Source organism: Penaeus monodon, chromosome 3 (assembly GCF_015228065.2).
Source record: "Penaeus monodon isolate SGIC_2016 chromosome 3, NSTDA_Pmon_1, whole genome shotgun sequence".
In the NCBI taxonomy this organism is placed as follows: Eukaryota; Metazoa; Arthropoda; class Malacostraca; order Decapoda; family Penaeidae; genus Penaeus; species Penaeus monodon.
In genome coordinates, this window is record NC_051388.1 from 18,765,874 (window position 1) to 18,783,373 (window position 17,500).

The 17,500-nt window shown below is 43.6% G+C and overlaps 1 protein-coding gene across 10 annotated transcripts in view; it reads right to left on the reverse strand.

Moving 5' to 3' along the window:
* Positions 1-17,500, reverse strand: part of LOC119592993 — a 49,757-nt gene that overhangs the window by 6,935 nt on the left and 25,322 nt on the right. For 2 of the 10 annotated variants that reach the window (XM_037941897.1, XM_037941883.1), the window contains exons 1-13: positions 16,184-17,500; positions 10,370-10,603; positions 6,435-9,410; positions 5,811-6,174; positions 5,491-5,699; positions 5,174-5,347; positions 3,637-4,500; positions 2,864-3,061; positions 2,544-2,732; positions 1,013-2,414; positions 729-879; positions 346-541; positions 126-245 (exon numbers count right to left, since the gene is read on the reverse strand). The exon at positions 16,184-17,500 is cut by the window's right edge and continues 202 nt beyond it. In XM_037941897.1, coding sequence (XP_037797825.1) covers positions 126-245; positions 346-541; positions 729-879; positions 1,013-2,414; positions 2,544-2,732; positions 2,864-3,061; positions 3,637-4,500; positions 5,174-5,347; positions 5,491-5,699; positions 5,811-6,174; positions 6,435-9,410; positions 10,370-10,603; positions 16,184-17,500 — 8,394 coding nt within the window. The remainder of the gene's footprint in view (positions 1-125; positions 246-345; positions 542-728; positions 880-1,012; positions 2,415-2,543; positions 2,733-2,863; positions 3,062-3,636; positions 4,501-5,173; positions 5,348-5,490; positions 5,700-5,810; positions 6,175-6,434; positions 9,411-10,369; positions 10,604-16,183) is intronic. The other 8 variants (XM_037941913.1, XM_037941906.1, XM_037941891.1 and 5 more) reach the window with 7 other exon arrangements.

Below are 17,500 nucleotides of genomic sequence, written 5' to 3' on the forward strand. Positions count from 1 at the left end.
CTCCTTTGTGACTAGGCACTTGTGGAACCACCTCTGTGGAATCACAATTAATAAACTAAAATCGCACTTGACATGGCATGTATATCACGCTATTTCATGCAAGAAAATAAAACAGTGCAACATACCTATAGTGGAACCAGACTTTGTGACTGACGATATAATCACAAAGCCAAAGCCTTCATTTTCTCTTCTTGTGACTTGTATATCATAAGGGAACTGCATTTCCAATGATCTATTATGAAGTTCTGAAAATAAGAAAAAGTTAACAAACTTCTGGAATGAATACTTTTACTAAAATTCATAAGATATTAGGCATACTATGATACAGATTCCACAATAGCATACCAGAGGGGTTTTGTGTACGTCGTCTTAAAGTAAGAGTGACTCGTCCATGTGTGGCAGCGGCAGACATGAGCTGAACAACACGATGATGACTTGCTCCCAGCACCATTTCACCATCGACACCTACTATCTCATCACCAGTGCAAATGCTACGATCTTGGTCAGCTGCTCCACCAGGGACAATGTGGCCAATGGATACCTGCAAAGAAGTTACCAATGTGATAACTACTGATACTCTCTCTCACTCACTCACTCACTCACTCACTCACTCACTCACTCACTCACTCACTCACTCACTCACTCACTCACTCACTCACTCACTCACTCTCTCTCTCTCCATAAACAGAGGAACCATAAATGAGCTTGACTAACTCTGGATAACTTACCTGAGACCCCTCTTCAGTTCCTCCTACAATTCTAAAACCAAAACCAGTCTCTTGTCTCTTGAGTGTTACAGTAAACTCCATGTACCCTAGACTGTCGTTAGAACCAACAGGAGGACCACGAGGATTCACACTGTATCGCCCATCAGGGAATCTGCAAAAGAGAAATTATTAATAGGTTTATATTTTCAAATATAAAGTATATCACATATAATAATATAGACAATATACTTCATTTACAACATAAGTATAATTCTGCAACAACAAAAATAATAATAAAAAAATACCTAGGCATGCTAACAGGTGCTGGATGCTCATACTCAAAACTAGTGGACTCTTTCCTTCTTCCTAAACTGTCAGCCTGGTTGTTGAAGCCATCAGAGTTATTATAACCTGCCGAGTTGTTCTGGCCGTGGAAAGGTGGGTAAGGATTCCTGGCAGGAGGAATCTGAGCCTGTGAACTATAGCCAGAGTCTTGTCGGGGTAGATCGTAGCCATCTTTGGAATATTGCATATAATCATAGCCAGAATTTTGTTCCATGCTAGTATTATGATTATTATTTATAAGGTTTGATGTATTGGAAAGGTTGTTGTTGTAGTGTAAATAATGAGGATATCCCTGGTTAACGTATTCCTTAGTAGGTGTCTTGGCATTTGTTCTCTTCATATCATACTCATAATGGTCAGCCTGCTGTTGGTAGTATCCATCCTGAGCATATAAATCATTGTGGTAATAATAACTATTCTGTGGGGGAACCTGGCCATCACCTTGACTATCCTGGCCAGCATTACGATTCATTTCTCCAATGTAATTTTCGTAGTTGTTCTGCTCCAGGCTGACTTGTCCCATCTGTGCAGACATGGTGTTGACCTTAGAGTCATACTGGGAGTCTCCCTGTCCCCCAGTATAAGAGAATGCACCTGGGTATGGTGCATGAACTGAGGTAGGTGTATAGGGGGGTCGGTAATCCATGTTGCCTTCTAGCTGCCTGTTCCCATCAACTGTGTTGCTGATATCAACACTGCTCATGACATTTGGGGTCTTCGGTCGATTTCGAGTATCTACAAGGGGAGTCTTAGGTCTATTTGGAATCACTTCCTTGGGTTGTGAACTGTACATATCTGCTGTTGGAGTTTTACTTCTGAAAAGCCCACTGGCAACTCCTGATTTCTTAGGGCTAGTTTGATCTTTGCGAATCCCTCGAGACTTTGTTGGTGAGTTAAGCCCACCTCTTTGCACCATGATAACTGCCTCCTGCCCTTGTGCACAGTCTTTCAAGACTTGCACCACTTCTGTATGACTCATTCCTTTCACATTTATATTGTTTATGTCAACTAAAATATCACCTTCAATCAAGTTTTTACACCTAACACGATCTAGAATCTTTTTCACTTTTTGTCCATATGCACTGTCCGCTATGGTAAATCCAAAGCCATTAGTACCTTTTACAATCGGTATAGTCAGATATTCAGGTTTGCTTAAGGCTGATGGATAAAAGTCTAAAATATCAGGTGTGTGATCAAAATTTTCAGAACTAAGCAGATCAGCACTCCCTGGTCGGGGTACTTCTTGAACACGTTCAGGATTACTTAAGTCTGGCATTGACTTCGCTGTGTTCATACTCTCGCTCGAATTGTTTCTCGATCGTTCATAGCCTTCACAAAAGCCAGACTTCGATGATCTTGCATCTGCAAAGAGTGAAAGTCTTTCATACACAGTATGTAAACATTTAACAGTATCTACAATAGTGCAACTAATAGATTAATCATTACCAATACAATGTTATTTAGTCATATAAATATCTGGCATACACTCACCAGCAGTCGTAACAGCTACAGTGGTTACAATTTCAGTATTTGGGTCATTGGGATCAAAAGGCAAAGGATAACCTCTACAGACCTCTAGGTACACAGTGCGACCTGGGTCTATGTTTTGGAACATGTTCACAACGTCAGCATGGGTATAACCTAAAACACAGGTGTCACCCACATAGACCAGAACATCGCCTGCAAAGATACGAATGAAAGTTTGTGTAAGGATCAACCCAGAAAATATTATTCAAATAAAACAAACTACCTTTCTTGCTTCTATAAGTCCAGACAGATACATAAAGCACAAAACTGTTTATTGACATTACCTGTGCGCAATTTTCCATCTTGCCATGCTGGGCCATTTGGGACTACACTTTTGATCTGCAGGAACTCTTCTTCATTGTCATCACCACCAACGATCGTGAAGCCCAACCCTCGTGATGACTTTACCAAGCTGGTGCGGATAAATTCACCCTGCAGCTCTGCTGGGTTACGGGTGAATATTATACCTTGGCCTGAATGGTCTGAAAAATTATATCAAATGAGTAATTTAAATTTGAAATTCATCTAAACAGAGAACTTTAAAATAAACCATGACCATAACTGAATTAACAAAAAATGCATCAGTATTTCAGTATATACTGCTTGCCAAAGAAAGTAAAAGTAGTATACAAATGATTTTAATTACATCAAAAATTTTCCAGTGCTGTTACTAAGTTAGTGGTATGTAGGTTGGCCCACCCAGTCGCACATCTCAGGTTAATGTAATAGCACTTATTAGTGTGTTACCATAATTAGTAAGCAAAATTATCTCCTCACATCAGGTACCATTGGGGATTGTGTTCAAGACCTAACCACATTAATACACATACATACAAACACATAAGATACATTCTCTATGTGTATTAAAACAATAATCATAACAATTATCAAGAAGTAAAAAAAAAAAAAAAAAAAAAAAAAAAAAGAAAAAAAAAAATGGAGAAAAAAAAAAAAAAAAAAAAACAAAACAAAAAAAAACAGCCAAAGCTTAAACCAGCCCAGCAGAACAATCATTAGCAGAAGCATGAAGCAGCCAACACTATTTTTTTGAGAATACCTTTCCTTCTTAAGCTGACTGCCGATACTATAGGGTCCTCCGATGGACGGTACAGGGGGGAGGCGGAGGGAGTAAGGACAGAGTATGGGTAATAGCTAGAGTATGATCTTTGGTGATGGATTACTGGATATGCTAAATCCTGGGTGCTTGGTAGTGGTGATGACAAGAACCTAGTGAGAGGGTATGGTGCTGGGGTAGGGAATTGGGGAGGGCTACCTCTTACATTGTGGCTCGGGCTGTACTGCAGAGGACTGGAGCCTGTGCTATAGTTATACCTGAGGCTATTGTAAGGACTACTGAACATTGGCATTGGTCCTTTGGGAGACGATGAGGCTTGAGGTATTCGGAGGCGAAGCGATTTGGGAGCAAGATTTTGGTAATTGGGAAAGTGGGGCTTGGCAAAATTTGGGACAATGGTTTGATTGAAGGTTGGATTCTTCACCTCTTGATTCCGAATTCCATGACTTAGTGTTGGTTTTTGGTTTCTACTAGCATTACTTTGCTTACTGGCTGAACTGATTTGGTCAGGAGGGTAGAAATTATTGGGAGAAATGGCTAAGTTGTTTGGCTTTGAAACCTGAGGACTTTGTGAGAGATTGTTTGCCTTATGAGGTGTTCCACTAGCTATATGTATAGGATCCATAGGGCCAGAAATAGTTAAATTTTGTCGAAAATTTAAGTTTGAATGTTTCTGAGAACTATCTGGATGCTTGTGATTGGGAGAGAGAGAGCGAGGACGAGGGAGGGAGTTCTTGTCCATACGGTTGTGAACCCGAATATACGTTTGCTGCGCTTGCACCTGCAGCTTAGAGTCTTTGCCTTCTGATGCCAAGCACGGTAAACAGGGCAGGTACAGCATGAGCCCTAGAACAACCCAGAGACAAACTCATTTACATACAGTAGCAAGCAAGTTGTACTGCTTTACCAAGATCCAATCTCTCATGTACTGTGTTGTTCCTTGCTTGCATAATGTTATCATGACTTCCTAAGTACATTTGAAAAGACAAACACAAAAACTGAGCTAGTTTACACTTGCTTTATGGAGCAGCAAAAACAAAACAAAAATATAGCTGAGCCATACTTGTCTCTGGACTGTTATAACAGAGACATTATTAGATGCAAACTACTAAATGCATGCAAAACATGTCCCCTCTTATGCCAGGAAATTAAGAGTTAGAATCCCAGCTGGAACTTAGCTATGGTATACTACAAGATCAGAAATTCCATACATTCTCAAATACTGGCCTAATAATTTCTCAATGGAGATATTATTACACCTATAGTAAAAACGTTGTTATGGCTCAGAGGGGCCATGCCTGCATCACCTAGAAGAGACAGACTAGGTTCATAAAAGGCAAAGGGTTCACACACTGCTGCTGCTAATTTTGAATAAAACAAAACAAAAAACAAAGCACACAAAAAATACACAACATTCAAAGGATTCATATAAAAAAAACAAGAACTGCTAACACTGGAAAAAACCCTAACCACACTGCCTTTACTGAACACTCAAAGAAAGATGGAGTTGCTTAGGTACCTGTGTGGGAGGACTTTAGATCGCACTCACTGTTTGCACGTTTAGGGCCACTACCAGGAGGAGGCTGAGGGCCATCAGATGTGTTTGGGGCTCCTACACTATTGCCCTCATTTGCAGTTTTCTTTTGGCGAGGGAAAGTGTTGTTCCCACCTTCTGCTGGACTGTTTCCACCTCCTGCAAACATGAGTCAAGTTAGTATACTGTTAAATTCATGCTGATGTATATTGCATTTCTTTTCTCATTTTTGGAATGAATTCCACCTAACACAAATACTAAAACTAAAACTCACTGCTCTGCTATTTGAAAAGAGGGCTTACCTTGCTCCATGGGCTGCTTCTTTGCCATGACAACAGGATTTTCATACTGTGTTTTTCTGTTTACATGGTCAATGTAGTATGTACCATACTGAGGATCATCTATTCTCTCCCACCCAAATGGCAACTCATCCTCCCCACATTCTTCTGCATTTCTTTTTTGAACACGAGCTAATCTGGGATCCAACCAGGAAGATGTTCCAGCCACATGACTGTAGGAGAAAGAGGTATTTGTTAGCCAATATTATCTCAATGTCTCTTAAATTCTCATCAAAACACAACAGATCCGCATGTAAAAAATTATCACAAGAACAATTACTTACTCTATATAATATGGCTCCCCATTTTCAGTATATGCTTTTTCCCAGTTGGAAGGAAGTGGACCAAGTTCTCCTGATGTTGGAGAGTCTGGAGGCTGTAGTTGCATGCCTCCCTCTTCTGCCACCATCCCCTGGTGCATGCCAGGAGGGCTGTAATGTGTTCCCGGCGGATAAGGATGCTTGGGTGAGTCAGGTGGAGGCTCTGTGCTGGTGGTGTTGGCAGCCATGGCTTCTACATTGGAGCGGTTGCGTCGTCGTTTACCTTCTGAGCTTGGGTGAGCTCCAGGTAAGACTGCTGCACCTGCAGGGCCCCGAGACAGGTGGTCCGGAGGTAATGATGGGGGTTTTGGAGTACCGTAATGGTTACCTAAGAAAAACATTATCTATCAGGAAAAGGAAATTTTTGTATGATCAATAATTTCATATAACACTTAAAAACATTGATGTTTCATAATAAAATTGAGAACATGCCATGTTTTTTTAATATTAGTGTACTAAATCTACTCATGACAGTAATAAGCATGCAGGTGGCATACAGAATGAAAAGCTTACTTTAAGTCTAATGCTACATATAAAGCCTGCTAAGAAAAAAGAAAAGAAAAAAAGAAAAGAAAAGAAAAAAAATACCTGATTGTGCATTGTAACAAGACTCCCCTGATGACCAAAATCTATGATCTGCACCAAGAGACCTGCACCATTCATTTCTGTTTTCAGTTTGCCATAACAGTCTATTAATAAACTTTCTTTCATTTTCTGGACTGTCTCTTCTGTCAACAATTGGGGAACGTTTATCTTCATCTGACAGTCTACTTTCCATTGCTGATTTTAAACTAGATCTGATGGAATTTCGGAGCCTATTACCTTGTTGCTGTATGGCACGCCTTTGTCTCTCATGTGGTGTTTTTACTACACTAAATCTCGTGGGTGCATTTCTACTAATGAAAAGAGTTCTCTGTGGTGGTGGTGCAGGCACACAATGTGCCCCTTTTCTTCCCTTGATATTAAAGTTTGGACTTTTATCCTCTTTTATATTAGAATATACTCTGCCAACCCCTTTTAATTCCAAAACTCCTTGGGCATCAATGTGTGGAAAATTATTGGCAGCTGCAAAATGTCTTGATTTTGATACTCTTGGAGTTTTGATTGGTAGTGACTTACAATTTTTTTGTTTGTCATTACTATTGGCTTCCTCCTGTGATAATGCTGAACACATAGATAGATCATTCATAGGTTTAAGATATTCATTTGACCTAGCAGATGAGGTTGAGGATGAGATGGAGTCCTTTCTACTATCAGCAACTCTAACTTCTGAACTATTTGGATTATTCCCAACTCTGGTAAACTCATTCCCATCATATTTGGAAGCAATCACACTGTTATTTTGTTGAAGCCCACTTTTCACATCTGAACTCTGTGGATTATCTACCTTATCAGAACTTGAATTTACATCCAAAGTAAAGTCTAACACCTCAGACTCCTTGATCCATTTCTTATTTCCAGCCTTCTTAACATACAAGTTCTCGAGGCTATTTACAAGTCTGATATAAGTATCCCGGTTAGATTTTGGAATAAGCCCACATTTATTTTGTGGATGTTCATGAATCTGTTTACTGCTTGATTTTAGTGAAGTCCTTCCATGTTTTATGAAACCATTGATTTTTGGATGATCAATCAAATCTTCTCCTGAATTTTCATATGCTGAAAAACTATCTGATTCCATTTCAGTTGAACATCCATCTGTAACTGGGCTGACATTTGCTCCTTTGGCAGGACACTGAACATCCATTGCAGAGGGACCACAGACAGACTTTTGGTTAGATGGATTCTTTTGTCCAATATTTTTTTCTACAACAGCTTTGTGCTCTTTTGATACTATATTTTCTGTAATCCTTTTTTTAGCCTCATTCTGTCTTTCCAATAATTCCTCTTTATTAACAGTGTTAATTTCCAAATACTTTTTTAGTGAAGAACTTCTAGGTGGTAGTGGTGGCTTCTCTACACTTGTGATTTTGATGTCTGAAGAATCATATATCATAACATACTTGCTAGTTTCTGTGTCCTGAATGCTATGATTAACTCTATAAATATTTACACTACCAGAAGATGAACTCCCACACCGATCAGACTGCTTTTCAAAACCAGAGTCATACATGAAATCATCCAAATTAACACTAGAAATGTCACTATCTGTATATGATGCAGTCTCCATTGCAGTGCCATCTGGAGACACTGATAATGCCTGGGGTGTGGAAAGGAAGGCTGAATCACTGGTGTCTGACAAAGTCTCCTCCTGATTAATACCAATTATGTTATTTACCTCTTCATCATAACTGAGGACGTCATGATGAAATTCAGGGAAGCAACTGCCTAATGTTAAACAGACTTCAGTAGAAGTGCTTTCTGGTGCAGGTGGATTAGGATTGCTTCTTACTACAGTGGTGTAAAAGGACGGTGTGTTCTGGTCAATATTTTGTCTACTAGGAAAAATAGGGATTGCATCTACTGGGTCTACTGACTCCTCATGATCTACAGGTGTTGTTTGTGGTTTTCTATCATAAACTCTGTGAATATTTGGAACCACAACTGGGTCTACTGACTCCTCATTTGATAGCAGAGAAAGATTATCAGCAGATATACTTTTTACATTAGGAATCCAGTAAATATGGTCTACAGATGTTGCTTGTGGTTTTCTATCATAAACTCTGTGAACATTTGTAAGGACTTCACTGTGAATAGATAATGTATCACTGTCATCAGATGTGCTATCAGTATTACTGTCACTACCAACAATAGTATCACCATCTTCACTGCCACCAAAGAGAGACTCAAGGTCTGATTCTTCTGTTATAGACTCATCTGACAGCGTTCTTCTCCTGGTTTTCTGCTTAGGCTGAGTAAGGAGAGTCTGAGCTATGAGATAACTAATTGGCATAGATTTGTAATCTGGATCTACTGAAAAGGATGCTAAGCTTTTACTTTTACGCATAGGAGAATTTTTATCACGACTAGATGCCCTACGAGTAAAGGTACCTGTGGAATGATTAATTGGCAATGATGTTTCATGCTTGCTGGACATGTAAGCTTGGCCACGTAATTCATTTTCACCCATACGATAGCGTTGGCTTCCATTCCTAATAAAGTATTCCTTAATTTCATTGGCACTAAAAGTTCGATTTAGTTCTCTAAGTGAAGGGCGCTGAACACCCTTCAACAATCTTCCTGGAAGAGTTTTGATCTTGTCTGAGCCATACTTTCCTGCTCTTGGTTGTTTCATGGGCAGAGAAAAAGAACGCAAGAGGTTGTTGCCATCCAAAGGCTCTGTATGTGCATCTGGATCTAACCCTGGTTCACTTTGGGGCTCACTAGGGGGGGCATCATCACTGGGCAATGCAGCTCTTCCCCTTCGCATGCCCATCCAGGGAGTAAGGAGCGGAGGAAGGCGTCTTCGTTCCATAACAGGGCTTGGAAATGTTTCAGAGGAGTTATGTGATGTGACCGATGGCATCCTGTAGCGCAACCTATGCCGTGTTATGCGCTCTGCAGTGTGACGCTGCTGCAGGGCGGATGATATGGGGGATGGTACTGGTGTCCCATATTCATGTCCTGTAAGCAAAATACTTTACCTTCTGCCAAGTAGCAAGTGTCACATCATGCAGTTGAGACACACTTGCCATCTAGCATGAACCACATCACATGCACAATTGAATGAATGAGCTCTTGTGCCATGCGACTTACAATAAAAAAAAAAAAAATATATATATATATATATCAATTAGACAATTGCCTTGCATACCTCTTGCAACATTTCTAGGTCTTCTATGTGTATCTTTCTCGTAATTCAGAAGATAATCCCTATACGATGGCCTCCTAACAGGTAACGCCATCACTACTTTATTTATACTGATAGCAGCACTATGCCAAGGCTTATCTCAATGTACAATCTTACAGTATCTTATCACCAACTTTGAACTTCTTTTTTTAGGCCTGATAAAAGATGTACATGTTAATGCAACTGACTTTAGATGTACAACCATACCCAGATTTACTTAGGATGCAGGGGTGTTCATCCCTGGAACTGACTTCATTCCCTGAGATCTTTTCCACTGCAAGTTGATATTGCATTACTCATTTATTTATCTATCTAATGTGACTCCAGCCACTATACCTTCATCCACCCCTCCATCAGTTTAGCCCACCCACCTGAATATCTGGCCCTGAGTACATAAGATTATATATAAATACATATTTATCTTCTGTAGCATCATCTGATATATAAACAATACATTATTGGCACAAGAGGTCATTCATTCATCCCCCCCTGCAAAAAAAAATTAATCTAAATGTGCTATTCAAATACTTTTGTAAGTTATTATCCTTCCTGGTATTTTGTAAGCCACTCCTGAGATCATGAAAAATGTTAGTTTTGCAAGCAATGAAATATATGTGATTCAGAAAAGCCATTCAGTTTATAAAAAAAGTGCTTATGCAGTTATTAGCAACATGCAAGACATGCCAGAGTTAAGAAAACCAAACTCAAACTGCTGTACAGAGCACAAACTTACCCTCAAAGACGCCAGACTCCAGCAGATTCCCGGATCTCTGCAGGGCACGAAATTCTTCCTTCGAGAGAAAAGTGTAGTCGACTCCGTTGACCTCCCCCTGTCGTGGAGACCGGGTGGTCACTGGAACAGTACGCAGGTACACGTTGTCGCGGATGGTGTTCTGCAGCTCATGGTCCACGCTACCCTTTTGGAAACGTGTGTTCAGGTACTGCCGCAGATCACGAGTCAGGGACCCTGCGAAAGGGGAGGAAAGCCGTTACATATTGAAGTGAGGAACCACAGTGCCACACGCTGATGACTGATTTCTGCTTGTATGAGATAGGTATCTGCATTGCTAATAATGACAATTCTGCTTAGCAACAGAGCCAAAAATGGTGATGTGATAGTTTTCTTTCCACAGCACTGGAGGCCGTAAGAGTACTCAAGAAATGTGACAGCCTTGTTTCCTTTCAAGTCTATGTGAAGGCTTAAGTCATAAAGAATGAGCATATTGGTGTGCATGGCCATCACGATCAGCTTGATCATGATCAATGTCAACATACCAATAATAATAATAATAATAATAATAATAATAATAATAATAATAATAATAATAATAATAATAATAATAATAATAATAATAATAATAATAATAATCGTAAAATAATAAGAGTTTTCATATCTGTCAACTTCGCTGATAAGATACTGCTTTCAGGATTTACTCGTTACCCTTGCCTATTTGCGTTATCTGTCTGTGGCCCTACTTGCGTCAACAGTTGGTAGTCATATATGTTGACAAAGGTGAAAGCATTACACGTTGATTGCTTCTTTACGTGCTATACAACATAGCCAGTGGCGCCATCTTATGATGAGCTACCGACCCAAGTATAATGACACAACCTCATCATGAAAGAACACGTGATCAAGTCTACCGTGTGTCTGTGTATTACATTCTAGATCATCTTGCTTTCGTTCAAAGAAATATTTTCTCCTATTTATACGATCAGAAATGAAACCTCGACGGCAGTACAAGAAATGCAAAAAATAATACAGAATCAATGTCTAACTAATGCTCAACACTACTGACAGAGCATCACCTGGCGATATATTTGTAGTAAAATCGTCCTCAATTCTAAATTAATATACCAAGAAAAGGTTTATATCAAAATGGAAACATCAACCACATGACAACGCTAATGCTATTTTCATAGCATAAAATGATATAGTCACAACAAACTGTCTATTGATAGCCCCCTTTCCCCCGGGGGTATCAGTAATAGAAATTCGTTAGCATCCACTTAAAAGTTATCACTTTATAATTCTTTATCGCTTATCGTTATCGCATGAGATTAATAGAAAAAAATAGGTAAAAATTCTTCCGAGATGCCAGGTGTCGAGACAAGATTTCCGACAAAGCCTTGATAACATGGAACGGCAATAATGAAGACCCGTGAGGTGGAGGCACAATGTTCTTGCCTCGTCACTCCCTCACTCCGCCCTGGCCGCTTCTCCACGCTTCTCTTCTCTCCTCTTCTCTTCATTTCTCTTCTGTCCTCTTCTCTTCCTCTCTCTCTCTCCTCATCCCCATCGCCGAAGTCTCCACTTTCATTAATTTATATCCGTAGGCGATTCACGCCGTCGGAATGAGCGAACGTAAAAATGGGGGGGGGGGATACTTTTTCTCCTTTTCCAAAACCCTCCAAGCAGGCTGACCTTTCCACCCCACCTATTCCCTACCTTTTTCTCCGCCCTAAACTCCCAACTCTACATATAGAGAGAAAGAAAAAGAAACTCCCAAACGAAAAACAGACATGGCGTTACGTTGCGTTGCGAGAGTGGCGCCATGGCGTTTATTGTAGCTACCCCAGTAAAAGCGACAGTGAACTTTAATTAATGAAGCAGCAATGAGTCGCCATCGGAAACCAAGCGTACGCGGAATCAAACAAAAGCGCAGAGGCAGAGAAAGCAGGAAGACAACAGTGTCGGCTCACTGCTTCCGCTACTTCCTGTCTTGTCTTGAAAGCGACTCTCTTCACACATGAAAGCCTTTCCTTCTTTCCGTTTGGAAGCCTCTTCATCCTGAGGAATTTTTCTACTTGTCCATCGCCTACCAAGGAACTATCCAAACCCTGAGTGAAAACACAAATCATCTGCTAATGTCTCGAATAGCAGTGAAAGTTCCGTCCCCGGATCCAGTCTCCAAATCTCTAGAATTAATTATGATCAGTCTCCCAAACGGTGTATTCAAATATGCAACGCCATTCGCCCGTCAACGAACTGTGTCCGCTTCCCGCCATCGTCCCCGAGTGTTGTGGCGCTGGTCACTTGTCACGGGACTTTCGAATTACGACGTCTTCGTCACACTTGCCGTATTCGCGTCCGGGGCTTGTCGGCGTTGACCTGTCAGCGGGCCGAGCGTCAGATGGGAAACCGGTCGTCACAAATGACCAAATATGGCAGGTTCCGAAACAGCTGATTTTCCCAACGGGCGCAGTGATCGGTGAATAGCTTGTGGCGCTCACTCACATCTATGGAATACAGACGGATACAGGCGCACGCGAGAAAACGCAAACGCAAACACTCCCCCCTCCCCCCCCCCCCTCTCTCTCTCTCTCTCTCTCTCTCTCTCTCTCTCTCTCTCTCTCTCTCTCTCTCTCTCTCTCTCTCTCTCTCTCTCTCTCTCTCTCTCTCTCTCTCTCTCTCTCTCCCTCGGCAAATATAACAAAGGAATCGAACACAACTAAGAAACACACAAATAACCATACACACCTGTCCAGGCTCGTAAGGTTGGATTGTTATTCCAAAAGGGGATTATAAGTTCCCGCATCCATATGGACACAATGACCAGCCTCATAACAAGAGAGAGAAAGAAAAAAAAACCGGCTCCTGTATACAAATGATGACTCGGAAAGCCGAACGGGCCGGCGAGAAAGTTGGTCCTCCTGACACACAGAGCCAGGGCCCTCTCCTTCATACCTGCACGAAACACCATTTTTCCGCGAATTCCTTTGTGCGGCGCTGCGGACGGAATGTGGCGGCGGCGACGGCGGCGGAAGCGACTAGGGCTCACGCGAAACACGTCCGAGTATCCCCCCCCTCCCCGTCCGCTCCTCTCGCTTTCCCCGATACGTAAAAAAAAAGTGTAAAAGTATGCTCTCCCGTACTCACTACTTTGCCTCCGATCTCCGGCCCTGAACGATGACGATTACAAACGCCCATAAAAAAACGAAATCTGCTCTTCCGTGGAGATGAAGACCGCAAAGGAGACGACCCTGATTCATACGTGACGACCCAAACAGACAGAGGAGTGCTGCTAGCATTAACGCTGGGAAACTGACAGCGAATTTCCACAGTGCACGGAGGCCCGACCGCGCCCAGGTCATAGTACCATGCGTGGGGGACGTGGCCTCGGGCGGGCGAGTGCCTCAGCCTGCCACAAAGTTCCTAAATAGGCGATGAGAGGGCCACTTGACACACATCCATGAATTACTCCGCTGAACACGGCCGGGGTTTCCATTTTCCTGTGATCCCGTGGTGTCGCACCCTAGGAGGAGGAGGAGGAGGAGGAGGAGGAGGAGGAGGAGGAGGAGGAGGAGGAGGAGGAGGAGGAGGAGGAGGAGGAGGAGGAGGAGGAGGAGGAGGAGGAGGAGGAGGAGGAGGAGGAGGAGGAGGAGGGGCGGAGGAACTAGCGCCTCCTTCCTGCGAACTTCCGCCGCTGCTCTACTTCCCCGTGCTGCCCCGTCCCACCGGCGCATGCCTAGACTCTCACCGCGTTTTACCATTATGCGATTGGCGACCTAATGGACTTCCTGACACACTTTGTAATCTCTGAAATATTGAGCCGCAAATGGATGTTTCCTCTGGCAGACGATGAGTGAGTGAGTGAGTGAGTGAGTGAGTGAGTGAGTGAGTGAGTGAGAGAGAGAGAGAGAGAGAGAGAGAGAGAGAGAGAGAGAGAGAGAGAGAGAGAGAGAGAGAGAGAGAGAGAGAGAGAGAGAGAGAGAGAGAGAGAGCTCAACCACTTCTATCCCAACGCGCCAATAAGACAGCCACGACATAAACAGATCGCCGAGCGGAGGCCGAGCGCCGCCACAGCCGCCACCGCCGAGGGGGTCGCTCGCACTGCCATAAGCGGCGTGCGAGAAAAGAAAGTTGTGGCTTCGTAGGGTCGTCCTTTTGCTTCCACCTTTGCCCTCGCCTCCCACCGGAACCACGCCCACGGCAGGGGCGCGCGGCGTTCTTACACGGGCTCTGGTGTTCAGGGGAATGTAGCGGAGCGAGAGAGGGCTACTACAAGCCACGCTCTCCATGTAAAGCATACGAAAGTAGAAACGGCCAGGATCTCTCCCCATACACGAAAACCTGTCCTTACAGCCAAACCGACACGCCTCGCCACTCAAACAGACACTGGCACGGACTCCCCGAACAAACGCACACTATGTTAAACACGAGGGGAAAACGCCATTCGGATATTCAGCAAACACGTTTCACACACTGTGGGCCCTCCGTGCACAAACATTTACGAGCGCGCATGCAACCACGCACTTACTTTCCCCACCTTCGGGCTTGATCGCAGGCATCGCCACATCAAAAGGCGTCAGCGATATCGTGATTTATATTTTCAGGAGCGATTGGCCAATCTCGGAATCGAAATAATAATCACGTCTTTCAATCGCGCATTGTTTATGCAACGCGGGGAGATGGCTTCATTGTATTGTTTCATGTGTCTTTGCGCGCGTTGTTAAGTTCGCAGAGAGCCGGAGAATGTTTTTCGGGCATTCTGAATTTAATCATGGCCTTTGTTCGGAATAACAATGGTCTTTCAGGTTGCATCATTTGCTGGAGCCGATACATGCAAAATATATGAACAACTACTCTTTCGAACACCCATTCACTCCCTCGCTCGCTTGACTACTCACTCATTCACTTTCTCTCATCTAAATATATACAAATATCGCAGACATTATGTATTACATAAATATTTTATGTTGTGTGTGTATGCACTAAAGAATCATTTAATTAACCATATGCACTGTCAAACAGCGCCCTTTTGTATTACGTGATGCTGTTGTATTCTACTCACTGTGAAGGAATGTCTAGTATAGCAAACTGAAATTAGACTACGTATAATCGTAACTATAATAAATAAATAAATAAATAAATAAATAAATAAATAAATAAATAAATATATATATATATATATATATATATATATATATATATATATATATATATATATATATATAATGGGTGTTGCACGCACCGGACAATCATTTCATATGCAAGGTGTTCATTCAAACTCAACGCCCTTTTGTATTACGTGACGCTGTTGTATTCCACGCACTGTGGAGGAATGTCTAGTATAGAACAGTGAAATTAGACGTACGCATAATCGCTAAATTAGGCAAGAAACACGTAACCAAATGATGATTTACTCATCACTATCATGACTGCTGTGATAATTGAATCTCCTAAAATCAAAATCATAACAATAATATAACTACATCCACTGATTAATCCCCAAACTCGTTGATCTGCACATACGAATATTTGGTTTCCACTCAATCATGAACCGATAAAATGCATAATAGTTTTCCCCAATAAAATAAGTATTCGTGCAGCCAATCAACCATCACAGAATAAAATTTCTCTTTCCATGAGCAAACACGTTATTATTGTAAACAAGACGAGCCGACCTCAAGCGTCGTAATCGAGTGTGCCCCTTGAATTAACCACAAGACCGGGGATCAAATTTATCGCTGCCAACAGCCGGGACATCACAAGTTGCACTATATCTTTCGACGACAGCATAACGGCTAAATACAGACACTATACCTTCGTGCGTATCCTCGGCGTCGGCGTGGTATATGCTGGAGGTGTTGCTGACGAGGGAGCTGGAGGCGACGCCATAGAACGAGGGCTCGCTGGGTGTCCTGGCCATGGCGTATGCCGCGGAGCTCATATGGCTGGAGTACATCTCCTCATAGTCTCCGCACGAAGGAGCTCGCACTCGTTCCTTGGACGCCGAGCACCACCGCCACGAAGCCAATGTCGAGTCCAAGCTGAGGCCCTCGAAATCGTGCGAATGCGTTCCGGTCCCCGTGTTATCACTGGTGTCTCGACAGACGCTTGCCTCCATGTGTGAGGCTGAGGATGTCTTGGAAGCACACACGGGCAATCTCGAGCCAAGCGCTGCCTCGTGGGCGCCATCCTCGGGGCCTTGGGTGACGTTGCCCGAAGTCCCCACGGCCGAGTCGTGGGTGCTGAGCCCCGCCCTCACCACCAACCCGCACAGGGCCGAAGCATCTCGAACGTCTACGTAATTCTGCGAGTCTTGTTCACAAACTGGGGCGTCAACTTGCTTGTTACATTTATCTGAATTACGAGCCACATTCTTATCCGTCTCCTTCCGCGAACGACATGTCGGCAGTTTCCAAGATGCGGGCGATGGGAAATTTGCCACGCCGCTTGGCCGCTTGCTCGAAGTGCGGACAGGGACGAGGGGCGGGGGCGAGGGAGGGGGCGGGGGAGGCAGTTCGTTTGGGTCAAGATTCTGAGTGTGGGCTGAAGGAGGATGCCCACCGCCCGGCTGAGAAGGCTTGGCGACGGAATGACTGGGTTGCTTGTTTGTGGCCTGGCTTGGGCGAGCGAGGGGCAGGCAGGGGCGAGCGAGGGGCAGGCAGGGGCGAGCCCCGGTGGACTGGCTTGCGGGATGCGCCGGCTTGGGAGGAGGGCGTGGGGGCTGCTTCCAAGGGGGGGGAGGCTGGCGGGAAAGGCACATGTCGTCTGCGGTGCACGGAGACTGGTTGGTGGAGCAAGTGGACTGGCACGGCCGGGTGGAATGGGAACGTGGGTTTGTGGACCGCGCTTGGTGGCTGGGGGAACGGAACACGTGCTTTGTGGAATACGATGGCTGGCTACTGAGTCGAGGTACTCGGTTGATGGCACTGGACGCCGGGTTGCTCATATGGCACGGCTGGGTTGATGGACTGGCAGGCTGGCTGGCGAGAGAAGATGCCTCGGGTCCCATGCTAGCGTAAAGGGGAAAGGGGGTGGAAGTGGCGTGGGTACAGAGCTTGAGCGGAGGTGGAGGGGGAGGTGGCGGTGGAAGAGGAGGCAGAGGGCCGAACTGCCATGTCACTTCGTAGGTGC